Raw genomic sequence first — 16,792 nt, 5'->3', positions numbered from 1 at the left:
CAGTTTCCGTGCTGTACGCTCAGCTAAGTATTCCCTGCTGGAATATACCACTCATTTCTTTTTTCAGCTCCAGGTGACATTTATTTGCCACCTTCAATTCCCTATGAAGAGAATACATAAAACTAACAAAACTTTTCTTTACAGTCTTTACAATGACACAGATTTAAAGTAATTGGTAGAAGGATTAGAGGGGAGTTGAGGTGAACTTTTTTCACCCAGAGGGTGGTGGGGGTCTGGAACTCACTGCCTGAAAGGGTGGTAGAGGCAGAAACCCTCATCACATTAAAAAAGTACTTGGATAGGCACTTGAAGTGCCGTAACCTGCAGGGCTGCGGACCAAGAGCTGGACAGTGGGATTAGGCTGGAGAGCTCTTTTTCGATGGGCCGAATGGCCTCTTTCTGTGCTGTAAAATTCTATGCTCCTATGTATTGTAGAATTTTTTTTTAAACATTTTTTTGGGGGATGATTCGTAATCATGCTAATTTGGTAGTTTTACTCAACTCTACCTTTTTTTTTTGCAGGTCGTAATGAATTGATAGCCAGGTACATCAAGTTAAGGACAGGGAAGACACGGACCCGGAAGCAGGTAAAATAGATCGGTGGGAGTCTGTGCATGTTGGGGGCTGTTGGGCCGGTGTCACTCGAGTTGGCTGCCTTGCACGGCCGCCCCAGTGAGCTGCCGTATGCCATTGGCTCCCTCTATTCACTTTCGCACTTTGCTGTCATCACTGCAGTTACATATGCAAAACCAAAAAGTACATTTCCATCATCCTTGGGCATTCCGTCAGTTTCTTCATTAAGTAGCCTCAGGAAATAATAAAAATTAAAAAAAAAAAAAAAACATTTTTTTTTACCTTGGCTGAAGAGTCTAGAACCAGGGGTCACAGTCTCAGGATAAGGAGTCGGCCATTTAAGACTGAGATGAGGAGAAAAGTCTTCACTCAAGAGGGTGGTGAATCTGTGGAATTCTCTACCCCAGAGGGCTGTGGATGCTGAGTCGTTCAGTATATTCAAGACAGAGATCAATAGATTTTTGGACTCTAGGGGAATCAAGGGATATGGAGATCGGGCGGGAAAGTGGAGTTGAGGTTGAAGATCAGCCATGATCTTTTTGAATGGTGGAGCAGACTCGAGGGGCCGAATGGCTGACTCCTGCTCCTAGTTCTTATGTTATATTAACAGTTCTCTTCTTTAATAAAATGAACTCTGGAGCTGTTAAATGTGTTTTTTTTATATATACATATTTCCCCGAGTACGAATATGGATGTTGTGGTTTAGATCATGTCATTGGGGGCAACTGAAGTGCTGAGGAAAAGGGGAACTGATCGGGTAGATAGAGAGAAGCTATTTCTGTTGGTTGGGGAATCTAGAACCAATTTTGGGGGGGGGGGGGGGGGTGGAATCTGTGAAATTCCTCTCCGACCCAGCTGGACCATCGAAACTAGTCCAGGAAATCACTCTGGCCCTGAATTCCCTGCAGTGCCCACCTCTTACTACAACTGTACAGGGCCTTGGTGAGACCACACCTGCACCTGGAGTACTGTGCACAGTTTTGGTCTCCTTATCTGAGAAAGGACGTACATGCCTTCGCGGCAGCGCACGAAGGTTCACTGGATTGATTTCTCGGATGAGAGGGTTGTCCTATGAGGAGAGATTGTGTAGAATGGGCCTGGAGTTTTAGAAGAATTGTGAGGTGATCTCATTGAAACATATACAATTCTATAGGGGATTGACAGGGTAGATGCTGAGAGGTTGTTTCCCCCTGGCTGGGGAGTTTAGAACTAGGGGGCATAGTCTCAGGATAAGGGGTCGGTCATTTAGGACTGAGATGAGGAGGAATTTCTTCACTCAGAGGGTGGTGAATCTTTGGAATTCTCTATCCCCAGAATCGTTGAGTATATTCAAGGTTGAGATCAATAGATTTTTGGACTCGAGGAATCAAGGGATATGGGGATCGGGCAGGAAAGTGGAGTTGAGGTCGAAGATCATCAGCCATGATCTTATTGAATGGTGGAGCAGGCTCGAGGGGCCGAATGGCCAACTCCTGCTCCTAATTCTTATGTTCTTATGTTCCCTTGTACGAGGTGATGTCCACCCCAGCCAGAAACAGGTCCAGCTCTCGCTTGAAGGAATTCAGCGAATCGGTGTTTGCCGCACGAGTCGGCAGCCTGTTCCAGAGGTCCACCATTCTCTTGGGGGGGGGGGGGGAAGAACCACCTCCTGACATCTAACCTAGATCTGGCCTTATCACAACTTAAAATAGTGACCACCCCCCTCCCCCGGTCCTCCCTAACCTCTTTAATTGGAACAAACTGTCAAGTGGAACACAATCTATTCCCTTCATCATCTTATAAACCTCAATCTAGATTCCTTCCCCCTGCCACCCCACCCCCCCCCCCAAGTCTAGGCTTTCTCTTAAAGCGTAGAGTCCCAACTCTTTGAGTCTATCTTGATAAGTAAGATGCTTTAGATTGGGAATTAGTCCAGTGGCCACCCTCCTCTGCACCCTCTCCAAAGCCCCAATATCACCCCCGCAATTGCTGCAAATCTCTTTTTTGAGTTTCTATTTAAGACCAAGCACTTGGATTAGAGTTTTATGTACATCAGCTAACTCGGCATTGCATCAATTAATTGGATTGAGAGCTGCTTCTTCATTTCAGCCCATTTTATACGCAGGTGAAAGTGAGTAGGTCGGTTTCAGAATTTGCATGTATTATTTTATTCATTTGGACAACTTGGAAAGCCTCGTTGAAGCTGATGGTGTTTTTAAAAAAAAATTTACTGACTCGCGTGTATATTTTTCTACCTAAAATCTAGTCTGCTGACGGCTGTAGATTTAATTCTGATTCTTTCTCCCACCCCCCCACCCCCCCCCCCGCATGGATTTCTGTGTTGCTCGCTCTTGATGGCTTATATTCCAATCCGATTAATCGATGACAATAGCGTCGGTGGCAGTAAAGTCAGCCCTTGCGGATTTTTAACCCGTCGGATCGCGGTTTTAAAAAAAAAACAAATCTACACACACAGATGCAGCAGCTGCGAGAAGGGTTTCTGCAGTGATGACAACTCGGTGCTGTACTAGTGCGTTAGTTGCCTGCCGGGGAAATGCGATTTCCTCCCAAGCGCTGAGCTCGTTCTTTGAATAATGTTTTTTTTTCCAAAAGAGAGAAAAATTAAAAAAACAACGAACCACAGACCGTAGACATGTTTCACCTTTAATTTCCCTTTTTTTTTGTTTTTTTTTTGTTTTATGGGTTGCACAATGTAGGTGTCTAGTCACATACAGGTGTTAGCAAGAAAGAAAGTTCGGGAAATTCAAGCCGCCATTAAGGTACGTCTGGCTCGCCTAGTTGCAAGTGGGCTTTCGTTTCCATGGTTACAGGCTCTCTTTTTTTTCTCTTTTTTTTGTTTTTCCTCCCTTCCCCGACCCTGCAGGTGTCTAGTCATATTCAGGTTCTTGCCAGAAGGAAATCTCGTGAGATTCATTCCAAGCTAAAGGTATGCGCTTGTCTGCTTTGGGCTTGCTGTTGCTATGCTTCCGACTTTTTTCTCCTTACTTTCCTCGGCTGAGAATTCCTCTGAATCTTTCCCTTTTTGCATGCCGCCGTCTGTCTCACTGTTTGTTTTTTAATTTAACCCTCTGGGTGCCATGCACATTTTTAAGAGCAGATCTAAACGATTCAGCCTTTCATTGGGGATGGGGTGGTGGGGGGGGAGGGGAGGGAGGAACTAGATATTGAACTGATTCAATTTCCGCCTCCCAAAATAAAAGATCCGCTTTAACTGCGTGTGTGCAATTTGTAACGGCCATGTGTGCAAACCTGGCTCTTGTGTTAAACGCAAGAATCTATACCCGGCTTTTGACAAAGCAATTATTAGCACTGGGTTCTATAGTTTTTAATTTTTGTAAGTACCAAAGAGACACAGACACACGCAGACATTCGCGCGCACAGACACGCACACACTCTCTCTCACACACACTCACTCTCTCTCTCTCTCTCTCTCACACACACACACACACACACACACACACACACACACACACACACACACACACACACACTATTCTCACTCACTCTCCCTCTCACACTCACACACTCACTTTCACACAACGCTGACTCACACTCGCACACACTGATACCCCCCTCGCTCTCTTTCTCACACACAAACACTGACACCCCCCTCTCACAGACACACACTGATACCCCCCTCTCTCTCTCTCTCTCTCACACAGACACACACTGATACCCCCTCTCTCTCTCTCTCTCTCTCTCTCTCTCTCTCTCTCTCTCTCACAGACACACACTGATACCCCCTCTCTCTCTCTCTCTCTCTCTCTCTCTCTCTCTCAGACACACACTGATACCCCCCTCTCTCTCTCAGACACACACTGATACCTCCCTCTCTCTCTCTCTCTCAGACACACACTGATACCCCCCTCTCTATCTCTCTCTCTCTCTCTCAGACACACACTGATACCCCCTCTCTCTCTCTCTCTCTCTCACAGACACACACTGATACCCCCCTCTCTCTCTCTTTCTCACAGACACACACTGATGCACCCCCTCTCTCTCTCTCTCACAGACACACACTGATACCCCCCTCTCTCTCTCTTTCTCACAGACACACACTGATGCACCCCCTCTCTCTCTCTCTCACAGACACACACTGACACCCCCCCCTCACGCGCACACGCACACAAGCACTGACACACACACAAACACTGACTCTGACGGGCATGCACACTGGCACACACACACTTTGTAAATAAACCCTTCATTTTCACACCATTGTGGAATTAAGATAAAGCGCACACTATAAAATGAATATTTAACTTGCAAAATGGCCATAAGGCAGGATTTAATACTTAACATCTGTGAAACGCATTTGCCTTTAAGGCTACAAAAAAGGATTAGAGTACCAGCATTTGGAAGCAAGTGTAAATGGGCCTGACACTCCAAAGGTTAAGAAAAGGAGGGGAAAAGAAAGCAAGCAGTCTTTTTTTTTTAAATTTCCTACCAGATATGCTAAATTGCATGGTGCAGATAACAAGCTGGCCTGGCTCTGTCGGGCTTATTAAATATGAGAGGCATCTGGTTCTCTGAATGTAGCGAAGGGAGCATGCTGGCGAGAGTGATTGGCAGCTGGTGACTGACGCAGGATCAGTACCGTCTTAACCCACCCGGCTTATAGGGAACCAGTGGGAATCCATGGCTTTACCTGCAGACTTCTCCTGAAACAAAACACACACACACTAGGGTGCGGGGTATTCTCCCATCCAAAGATCCCAATGCTTTAGGAAAGTGATTCCATTTTCAGAGCGCTGGAGTATTTGCTTCTTGCGTGGTACGAGAAACCAAATGTTTCTACCCACCCCTTGCCAGATACTCTTGGCGAGCACCCAGAACAGCCGTACACACTCAAGCCGGGCACGGGGCTTGATTTTTTTTTTTTTTGCCCCTTCAACCGATAGTCACTTAATCCGGCCCCAAACCCCCACACACACGCGCGCGCACGCACCGCCATCACCTTGACCTTGCTGTTCCTCCAAGAGGTGCCTCCAAGAGTGAATTTGAGTCTTCTCCAGACAGTTACAGCGCAGTTGGATTTTTGCATTGATCTGTGATGCGATAGCTACTGCATGAATAAACCAACATTGTTTGCGTAACGCTTTCAGTGTTTCCAACTGGTGTCTGACTGTGGGGCTGGGGGTGGTGGTTACTGATTATCATTCCTTCCCCACTATAAAGTAAAGAGAAGGGGAACCCATTTGAGCCATAAGCACGGGCGGCACTTGGAAAAAGAAACTGGTTTTGAGGGGCTCGACGCCACTCGGTGCTAAATGAGGCGGGCAGCGGTGAGGGAGAGATAATAAGGGCTGATTTTTTAAGTGTGGGGGGGAAGAATTATTTTGTCATGTTGCACTCGAAAGCTGCCTTCGGAGACTGCGTGTGTCTGATCTCGTGTCAGCCCTGGATGCAGCCCTGCCGGGTCGCACCAGGTGCCTGTACGGTCAATGCGGAGCGACAGAATTAAGTTACTGTTGTCGGCGTGAGGCAGAATCACCCCCGTCCCGACCGCTGTCTCATCAGAGCGTTAGGGGGCAAAAGCCTAAATGCTTTTTTAAAAAAAAATGAAAAATACATTTTTAATTGGGGAAATTTTTTTTTTTAGATCAAGTAGAGTCGCGTCACAACAGGACTGGTGAAGGGTTAAAAGGTGGAATGGTAATTTTGTTCTTGACTGACTGTAGTCAGATCCTGTTGTACGCGGTGCAAGTGCACACGAACACATTGCTTATCGCTGGACTTGCATGACTCACTTTACAAACTATGCGAAGGTTAAAATTGGAACTTATAAAAATCGAACGGCGGCGCAAATGTGTTTGACGCTCAGCTGATCGTAATAATTAATCACTGGGACCATTTTACTAAGAATAATACTTAGCAATAAGTACTAAACAATCTGAGTGCTAAAGTAATAAATACTCATAGTAATCCAAAACAAAGTTAAGCTTAATAAAACAATTTTTTTTTTGCTTTTAAAGGCAAAGAGAAATGTACCGAAAATTGATTATGAAATAACCGGGTGTTAACTAGCATGAGCAAGCTTTCTGATGGTTCTGAGGAAGGGTATTTCTCTTCTTGCGCATAGCCTAGTTGCCAAGACGATGACACTTCCACTATTTATTCCTCTTAGCGGGTTAGGTGACAGAGCATTGTAGATGTTGGCGGCAACAGTCCAAGTGGGACTTGTACTAAGGAGACCCTCACACAGCAACTGTCGCAAGCCCTCTCTTTCCCCCCCCCCCCCCCCCCCACCACCACCACGTTCAATCACCAAAGTTCTGTTTAGTCCCACCTCCCGTTGTGACCTGGCTGGAATTCCCCTTTGTGTTTTTTTCCCTTTCCTGATGACGCACTTTAAATCCTCCTTTATTTTTATTTCCCCCCACCCCCAGCACATTTTTACGTTTGTGAGTATTATTTGCTACGCAAAGCCAAACACCTGGCCACAAAGCGAGGCAGGCTCGTTGCGCTCCTAAATTGGTTTAATATCGATCAGAAAGCAAGGCGGTGGCTTGCCCTGGAGAAGCGAGCGCGCACTGCGGCTGCAAACCAGTTGCGAGGCTCTTGTCTGCTCGACTAATGGGAGCGACATTTTTTTTTCATACTTCACCCAATTATTACGCGCGCACAAGACCATGCCAAAAACTTTCCACTAGTGTTATTAAAAAAAAAAGGTTTTTAATAATTTATATACACACACACACACACACACACACACACACACACAACCACAACTCCTTTTGAGAGTGAGCTCGATAGCATTTCGCCACACAATGCGGAGGATTAATTGATGCTCATTAAGTCAGTGTGTTGGGGAAGCTATGTATGCACGCTCTTTCATAGGTATTGGCTGTTGCCTGGCTGACACAGCTAGCTTTTTTTTTTGTACTAACCGCTTTCTGTCTAATGAAAAGCAAATTAGAAAAGCTGGCCTAGAGGGAGAGAGGAAAAAAGAAATACGGAAATGTTGTCTACCCCAGCGTTGTTCATTTCTGCTCCGATAGAAAGTTACTCGTAGTGCGACCGAGCAGCGACGCGGAACAGAAGTTATTCAGTATTTTATAGACTTGTTACAGCATAAGATACACGTGTAAAACATTCGGTACTTTAAAGGAGAATACAAAGTTTATCTGGTTTAAAAAATGTTTTCAATTAATTTTTTGCAAGTATTTCATGATTTTTAAACTTTCTGTTGGTATCAATTTAAAATAAAAACTCTTCTCTTAACTGTCCTGGATTTTATTATTTCTCAAGTGCATTCGAATCTGTTATTAACAAAAAAAAATGCATGAACTGTCCTTGTATAAGAATTGGATTTGTCCCCAATCCCCTTTAGGGACACACTTTTCTATTAACATTGCAAATATTTGAAATTTCTGGAGCACTGGTTCTGTATCTCGCTCATGGCTCTCGGGTGTCATGCAGTGAAATGTAACGTGAGAAATCTCGGTTAATAATTGCTTTAAGTCCATTATTGGCACAGTTCAGAGCGAAAAAATTGATTAAAAAAAAGGATGTCAAGGCCTTGGAGAGGGTGCAGAAGAGATTTACTAGAATGGTGCCAGGGGATGAGGGACTTGAGTTAGTGTGCAGAGACTGGAGAGGCTGGGGATGTTCTCCTTTAGAGCAGAGAAGGTTAAGGGAAAGATTTAATAGAGGCGTTCAAAATCATGAAGGGTTTTGATAGAAACTGGCAGGAGGGTCCAGAGGACACAGATTGAAGGTAATTGGCAAAAGACCCAGAGGGGAGATGAGATTTTTTTTTTTACGCTGCAAGTTGTTGCGATCTGGAACGCGCTGCCTGAAGGGGCGGTGGAAGTGGATTCAATAATAACTTTCAAAAGGGAAATTGGATAAATACTTGAAGGGAAAAATTTGCACAAGGTTATGGGGAAAGAGCAGGAGGGAGTGGGACTAATTGGAGAGCTCTTTCAAAGAGCTGGCACAGGCACGATGGGCCAAATGGCCTCCTTCAGTGCTGTATCACCCTATGAATCTATAAACAGAGAGAGAGAGACCCTGACTGGAGAGCGTCCTGAACTACTTTTACACATGTAGTTAGACCTGAGCCCTGGTCCCTCACTGAGGAATGTTCTCCAGGCGGCTGTTTTGTGAAATACAAGATGCAGATAGTTTCGCTTTCTCTTGCCCGTACACCTGTTGTCACGAAGGCAGAAATGAAAGTCACCTGAAGGAAAGGACTCTTGAGGTTGTAAATTGCTTGTTCACGCCTCTTGGTATGTTTTTTAATAATACAAATTAGCCTTGTTCATCGAAGGCAGAAAGAAACAGTTTCCAGTGGCAGGAGGGTCGGTAACCAGAGGACACAGATTTAAGATAATTGGCAAAAGAACCAGAGGGGAGATGAGATTTAATTTATTACGCAGCGAGTTGTTGTGATCTGGGACGTGCTGCCTGAAAGGGCGGTGGAAGCAGATTTAATAGTAACTTTCAAAAGGGAAATTGATAAATACTTAAAAAGGAAAAAGTTTGCACAGGACTGTGGGGAAAGAGCCGGGGGGAGTGGGACTAATTGGAGAGCGCTCTTTCAAAGAGCCGGCACAGGCACGATGGGCCGAATGGCCTTGTTCTGTGCTGATTCTATGATGAGAGTACAAAATGAGCTTCAATCAAATCAGAGCGACTTATTAAAACAAAACAAAACAGACTGCTCATTCAAACGGCCCGCTCAGACTATTCCTCATGTTGGGTACTAAAGCAAAAAAAAAAATTTTTTTCTCCCCTCCCTCTTGTTACCAAAGCCCCCCCTTTTTCCCCCATGAACGGTTATTTTTTCCTGGAGCAGTGAATTGGGGAGCAAAGCAGCTTGCAAGGCTAGTTGGAGTTTTCTGCTGTGTGGGTGTGGGGGGGGGGGGGGGGGAGGGCAACGATGATTAACCTTTTAGTGTCTGGAGCAATTTGTAACTATGCAGATCAAACCAGTTGGGCAGCTGAACAAAGCTTTTAAAAGCTGCAAGAGCGATTTTTTTTTTTGGTGCTACCATCTCTTCTTGTGGGCGCCCTGATTGAATTGGACATTTACAAGCAGGCAGCTGAGGCTGGCGCTGGACAAACGGTAGCGCGCGGACTATCTGCGAGCGTCTCTCGTAAATAGAGAGGGCAGCATTACCGACGTCATTCAATTACCCGAGAAAGAGAGAGAATCCAGAACAGTTTTTTGCCAATTTTGTATTGATTACTGTTGTACTGTAATTTGGTTCTATTGTTATACCATTCCCCCCCAAAAAAACCATTTTAACAAACTATCTATTGTTACAAACAGGTAACGAACATGGTAAGTATTTTCAAAAGACCGACACTTGTTATTTATTTAGTTATAGTTATTCGAGTGCTGTGGGGGGGGGGGGGGTGCTGTGGGAGGGAGAAATGGTTGTTTGCTTGGCGGATTATACTCGCGGTGACTGCTAGCGGTGTTTTAGCGGTAAACGCTCTCGGGGAGGGCTCGCTGCTCCACACCTTTCCAAAAAAACGGTGGTAGTTGTACCAGCCTGCCCGTCCCTCACCTGCCCGCATGCCTCCCCCTGCCTGCCTGCCTGCTTGCTACGTCTGAGCAGATTGCTTGACTCTTGTGCTTCGACGTGTTCACCTGAGACCCCATAAAGAGAATTATCCCGAATCACAGAATCGTTGAAATTTACAGCATTGAAGGAGGCCATTCGGCCCATCGTGTCCGTGCCGGCCGGCAAAGAGCTCTCCAGCCTAATCCCACTTTCCAGCTCTTGGTCCGTAGCCCTGTAGGTTACAGCACTTCAAGTGCACATCCAAGTACTGTTTAAATGTGATGAGGATTTCTGCCTCTACCACCCTTTCAGGCAGTGAGTTCCAGACCCCCACCACCCTCTGGGTGAAAACAGTTCTCCTGGACTCCCCTCTAATCCTCCTACCAATTACTTTAAATCTATGCCCCCTGGTTATTGACCTCTCTGCTAAGGGAAATAAATCCTTCCTATCCACTCTATCTAGGACCCTCATAATTTTATACACCTCAATTAGGTCTCCCCTCAGCCTCCTCTGTTCCAAAGAAAACCACATACGGAGCTCACTTCGCCCACCGCAGAAGTTTAACATTTAGGCACGCCAGGGATTTAAAGTATTAACGCCCTTCCTCTGAATTGATTTAAGATGCTATGCCATTATTGAAACTTATTTCCTCTGTGGGTGGGAGAGGGGGGAGTATATTCAGATAAAATAGGGAATCACTTTAAATTTACATAGGAGCAGGAGTAGGCCATTCGGCCCCTCGAGCCTGTTCTGCCATTCAATGAGATCATGGCTGATCATCCAAATTCAGTACCCTGTCCCTGCCTTCTCCCCATATCCCTTGATCCCTTTAGCCTCAAGAAATATATCCAACTCCTTCTTGAATATATAGTTTATTTAGAGCCAGGCCGTTCAGGGGTGATGTCAGGAAGCACTTCTTCACACACAGGGTTAGTGGAAATCTGGAACTCTCTCTTCCCCCTCAAAAAGGCTGGCGGTCAATTGAAAATTTCGAAACCAAGGTTGATGGTGTTTGTGTTGGGTAAGGGGTATTAAGGGTTACGGAACCCAAGGCGGGTCAATTGGAGATTGAGATACAGATCAGCCGTGATCTAATTGAATGGCGCAACAGGCCTCCTCCTGTTGTTGTACGGCAATAAGTTCACTTTGCTAATGGATCGAGGGCAGCTTAGAAGCGGGAAGGCCTGTTGTATTCGACTGACGTCAAACACAGATTACAACGTGTATGACCTCTTTTGGAGCAGCGCCTTGCCCATTCACATACAGATTGCAAGCAGCAATGGTAGTTTTCTGTTTTAGTTGGGCACCGAAGCATGAGGAGCAATCGGCATGTTGCATGGCTGTGTTGAAAGTGCGACAGGGTCCTTGTACAGTGTCCAGATTTTAAACGGGAAACGAGAAATAAATGTATTTGCTTCACAATACACAGAATTACCACGGGCTGTGGGTTACTACAGTTGGCCTTGGGGTCACATTGCTGGGACAGGATGAGGGAGAGATGTGGGGGAGAGGAATTAACCGGGGTCCTTGCTACCGAGTGAAACCCCCCCCCCCCCACCCCCGTTGAAAAGTAGACAACAACAACTTGTATTTATACAGCACCTTTAATGTAGTAAAACGTCCCAAGGCGCTTCACAGGAGCGTAGATCACACAAGATTTGACACCGAGCCACATAAGGCGATATTAGATATTTGCAGATGAGACAAAACTTGCAAGTGTAGTGAACAATGCGGAGGATAGTGATAGAGTTCAGGAAGGCATAGACAGGCTGGTGGAATGGGCGGACACGTGGCAGATGAAATTTAACGCAGAAAAGTGCGAAGTGAGACACTTTGGTAGGAAGAACGAGGAGAGGCAATATAAACTAAAGGGTACAATCCTAAAGGGGCAGCATGAACAGAGAGACCTGGGGGTATATGTGCACAAATCGTTGCAGGTGGCAGGGCAGATTGAAAAAGCCGTTAAAAAAGCATACGGGATCCTGGGCTTCATAAATAGAGGCAGAGAGTACAAAAACAAGGGAGTTATGATGAACCTTTATAAAACACTGGTTCGGCCTCAACTGGAGTATTGTGTCTAATTCTGGGCACCGCACTTCAGGAAGGATGTGAAGGCCTTAGAGAGGGTGCAGAAAAGATTTACAAGAATGGTTCCAGGGATGAGGGACTTCAGTTACGTGGATAGACTGGAGAAGCTGGGGTTGTTCTCCTTAGAGCAGAGAAGGTTGAGAGGAGATTTGATAGAGGTGTTCAAAATCATGAGGGGTCTGGACAGAATAGATAGAGAAACTGTTCCCATTGGCGGAAGGGTCGAGAACCAGAGGACACAGATTTAAGGTGATTGGCGAAAGAACTAAAGGCAACATTAGGAAAAGCTTTTTTACGCAGCGAGTGGTTAGGATCTGGATTCTACTGCCTGAAAGGGTGGTGGAGACAGACTCAATCGTGGCTTTCAAAAGGGAGTTGGATAAGTACCTGAAGGAAAAAAAATTTGCAGGGCTACGGGGAAAGGGCAGGGGAGTGGGACTAGCTGAAGTGTTCTCGCAGAGAGGCGGCACGGGCTCGATGGGCCGAATGGCCGCTTCCTGTGCTGGAACCATTCTATGGTTCTATGATTTGGACAGGGGACCAAAAGCTTGGTCAAAGAGGTAGGTTTAACGGAGTGTCTTAAAGGAGGAGAGAGAGGCGGAGAGGTTTAGGGAGGGAATTCCAGAGCTTGGGGCCCAGGCAGCTGAAGGCACGGCCACCAACGGTGGAGCGATTGAAAATCGGGAATGCGCAAGAGGCCAGGATTGGAGGAGGGCAGAGGTCTCGAGGGGTTGGGGCGTAGTAGGGCTCGAGGAGATTACAGCGATAGGGAGGGGGCGAGGGCCATGGTGGGATTTGAAAACCAGGATGGGAATTGTAAAATTGAGGTGTTGCTGGACCGGGAGCCAGTGTGGGTCAGCGAGCACAGGGGGGTGATGAGTGAACAGGACTTGGTGCGAGTTAGGACACGAGGCAGCAGAGTTTTGGATGAGCTCAGGTTTACAGAGAGTAGTGATGCCCCTGCAGTCAAACAGCCCGCTGACACACTAGACCGGCACATAAACGAACGGCAGCTTGGACAGGGTACCCAGAGTGCTGTCGACAACTGGGGAACTGCACCACAGCACAAGTCATTACGTTGAAGGAAGGGAAACATAATTAGAGTGGAATTACCGTGTTATTTTTAAAACAAAAAGCACACATTATCCGTGCTGCCAGATATAAATTGCACTGGTTTATTGCGGGGGTCACAAATGATGTAGATGAGTCATGCTTAAAAAGGCATGACTGTAAATTAAAATAGTCGATATATTGCTTCTGCTATTTGCTAGTGGAATAGTCCTGGTATTTTGATATCAAGACAGACAATGCTGGAAATACCCAGCAGGTCAGGGAGCCTCTGCGGAGAGAGAAACAGAGTTAACGTTTCAGGTCGGTGACCCTTCGTCAGAACTGGAAAAAGTTAGAGATGAAACGGGTTTTAAGCAAGTGTAGGGGCAGGGAAAGGGAGGGGAGGAAAGAACAAAAGGGATGGTCTGAGATATTTTGATGTAATGTTGTGACGCAGACTACTCGATATTTTCAGTTTTAGTTCTGCAGAGAAGAGCTTTAGTTTTGTGAAACCTGATCAGAGATACGTGTTTGATTTTTTTTGTTTGGCCTTGCAATCTGTTTTAAAGATGTATCGCAGAGTCTTGCAGCACCGAAGGAGGCCATTCGGCCCATGGTGCCCGTGCCAGCTCTTTGAAAGAGCTCTCCAATTAGTCCCACTCCCTCGACTCTTTCCCCATCACCCTGCAGATTTTTCCACTTCAAGTATTTAACCAATTCCTTTCTGAAAGTCACCATTGAATCTCCTTCCACCGCCCTTTCGGGCAAAAATTCGCTGCGTAAAAAAAAAAAAATTCTCGTCTTCCCCCTCTGGGTCTTTTGCCGATTATCTTCACTCTGTGTCCTCTGGTTACCGACCCTCCTGCCACTGGAAACAGTTTCTCCTTATTTACTCCTGCAAAAACCTTCATAACTACAGGTTTTTCAGTAATTTAAAAAAAAAAATGAACACAACAACTTGCATTTAAAAGAGCGCCTGTAACATGGAGAAACAACCCAAGGTGCTTACAACACAGTACAGTGGTAGTGTTATCCTGCCTTCCTTTTTGTTAATTCCTCCCCTCGTCTCCCAGAAGTGCTGTCTCTCTTGCTTGGGTCACATTCCCTCATGGGCATCGACGCCCTTTCGCACCTTGCCCACGTCGCCACTCTTCATGTGTGAGCTTACGACGGCTTGTGCTGGCGGGCAATTCGGCCACGGGGGGCATCCCAGACGAGCCAGATACTGCCCTAAACAAAGACTTGCATTTCTATAGCGCCTTTCGCCACCTCGGGACGTCCCAGAGCGCTTTACAGCCAATGAAGTACTTTTTGAAGTGTAGTCACTGTAGGGAAACGCGTCAGCCAATTTGCGCATAGCAAGCTCCCACAAACAGCAGTGTGATAATGACCAGATAATCTGTTTTTAGTGATGTTGCTTTAACGATAAATATTGGCCCAGGGCACCAGGGCGTGCTCCCCTGCTCCTCTTTGAAAATAACGGCCATGGGATCTTTTACGTCCACCTGAGAGAGCAGATGATGCCTCTGTTTAATGTCTCATCTGAAAGTCGGCACCTCCGACAGTGCGGCGCTCCCTCAGTACTGCCCCTCCGACAGTGCAGCGCTCCCTCAGTACTGCCCCTCCGACAGTGCAACGCTCCCTCAGTACTGCCCCTCCAACAGTGCAGCGCTCCCTCAGTACTGCCCTCCGACAGTGCAGCGCTCCCTCAGTACTGCCCCTCCGACAGTGCAGTGCTCCCTCAGTACTGCCCCTCCGACAGTGCAGCGCTCCCTCAGTACTGCTCCTCTGACAGTGCAGCGCTCCCTCAGTACTGCCCCTCCGACAGTGCAGCACTCCCTCAGTACTGCCCCTCCGACAGTGCAGCGCTCCCTCAGTACTGCCCCTCTGACAGTGCAGCACACTTCAAGCAGTGGTCTGTGGATGAAGGCTGGTTCCGTGACCCCTGGGCATTGAGGCCAGTTACAGAGTCTCTGCCATCTGCCTTGGCTGAAGCCGCTAAACTTTCCTGTCCTGTACAGCTCAGTTACTCTCCAGGACTATTTGCTCTGCTGTTGGGGCAGCTCGGTGCTCTGCTTCTCGGTGTCGTTTACCGCTTTGCACCTACATCTACAGCAAGAGGGACTCTAACCACCGCCCCTTGACATTCAGCGACATTACCATCATCGAATCCCCCGCCATCGAATCCCCCGCCATCAACATCCTGGGGGTCACCATTGACCAGAAACTCAACTGGACCAGCCACATAAATACTGTGGCTGCTGGAGCAGGTCAGAGGCTGGGTCTTCTGCACCGAGTGGCTCACCCCCTGACTGCCCAAAGCCTCTCTGCCATCTACAAGACACAAATCTGTAAACTTGAGGTCATCCAAAACTCTGCTGCCCGTGTCCTAACTCGCACCGAGTCCCGTTCACCCATCACCCCCTGTGCCCGCTGACCTACATTGGCTCCGGGTTAAGCAACACCTCGATTTTAAAATTCTCGTCCTTGTTTTCAAATCTTTCCATGGCCTCGCCCCTCCCTATCTCTGTAACCTCCACCAGTCCCACCCTCGCCCCCCCCAATCCCGAGATCTCTGCGCTCCTCTAATTCCGGCCTCTTGAGCATCCCCGATTTCCATCGCTCCACCATTGGTGGCCGTGCCTTCAGCTGCCTGGGCCCTGGGCTCTGGAATTCCCTCCCTAAACCTCTCCGCCTCTCTTTCTGCCTTTTAAGACGCTCCTAGAATCCTACCTCCATCTGCCCTAAAATCCCCTTGTGTGGCTTGGTGTCAAATTCTGTTTGATAATCGCTCCTGTGAAGCGACTTGTGACGTTTTACTACGTTAAAGGCGCTATATAAATACAAGTTATTGTTGACGAAATACTCTCCACTTGCCTGGATGAGTGCGGCTCCAACAAGTAGCTCGACACCGTCCAGGACAAAGCAGCCCGCTTGATCGGCAGCCCATCCACCAGCTTAAACATCCACTCCCCCCACCCGTTTAAAACAAAGGTGTCAACACTTGTGTTGTGATGGAAAGCCACTTGAATACATTAAATGGTTGTCGAGTAATATCACCCAAGAGCGATTTCTGAAGCATCGGCTTTTATGTAAAAAATGTCTCCAATTCATGGAATGCACAAGGAGCAATATTCAGAACCTCGAATGCTGCACCTGACGTGTGTCCAACTACATAGAGTCATAGAGTTATACAGCACAGAAAGAGGCCCTTCGGCCCATCGTGTCCGCGCCGGCCATCAAGCCCTGTCTATTCTAATCCCATTTTCCAGCACTTGGTCCGTAGCCTTGTATGCTATGGCATTTCAAGTGCTCAGCTAAATGCTTCTTGAATGTTGTGAGGGTTCCTGCCTCTACCACCCTTTCAGGCAGTGAGTTCTAGATTCCAACCACCCTCTGGGTGAAAAAGTTTTTCCTCTTTCCTCAAATCCCCTCTAAACCTCCTGCCCTTTATCTTGAAACTATGCCCCCTGGTTATTGATCCCTCTACTAAGGGGAAAAGTTCCTTTCTATCTACCCTATCTATGCCCCTCATAATTTTGTATACCTCAATCAGGTCCCC

General features: G+C 46.9%; 1 protein-coding gene across 3 annotated transcripts in view; it reads left to right on the top strand.

Annotated features, from left to right (window-relative positions):
* The window catches only part of LOC147107187 (transcriptional enhancer factor TEF-1), a 236,502-nt gene that overhangs the window by 179,502 nt on the left and 40,208 nt on the right, over positions 1-16,792 (top strand). The window contains exons 4-7 of one of the 3 annotated variants that reach the window (XM_086008362.1): positions 523-587; positions 3,270-3,332; positions 3,437-3,499; positions 9,854-9,865. In XM_086008362.1, the coding sequence (XP_085864488.1) occupies positions 523-587; positions 3,270-3,332; positions 3,437-3,499; positions 9,854-9,865 (203 nt within the window). The remainder of the gene's footprint in view (positions 1-522; positions 588-3,269; positions 3,333-3,436; positions 3,500-9,853; positions 9,866-16,792) is intronic. The other 2 variants (XM_086008364.1, XM_086008363.1) reach the window with 2 other exon arrangements.

This window comes from Somniosus microcephalus, chromosome 15 (genome assembly GCF_052327205.1).
Source record: "Somniosus microcephalus isolate GS21.2 chromosome 15, FLI_Smic_1.0, whole genome shotgun sequence".
Taxonomy (NCBI): Eukaryota; Metazoa; Chordata; class Chondrichthyes; order Squaliformes; family Somniosidae; genus Somniosus; species Somniosus microcephalus.
Note: the sequence above shows the minus strand (reverse complement) of the source record. Positions and strands in the feature narration are given on the sequence as shown.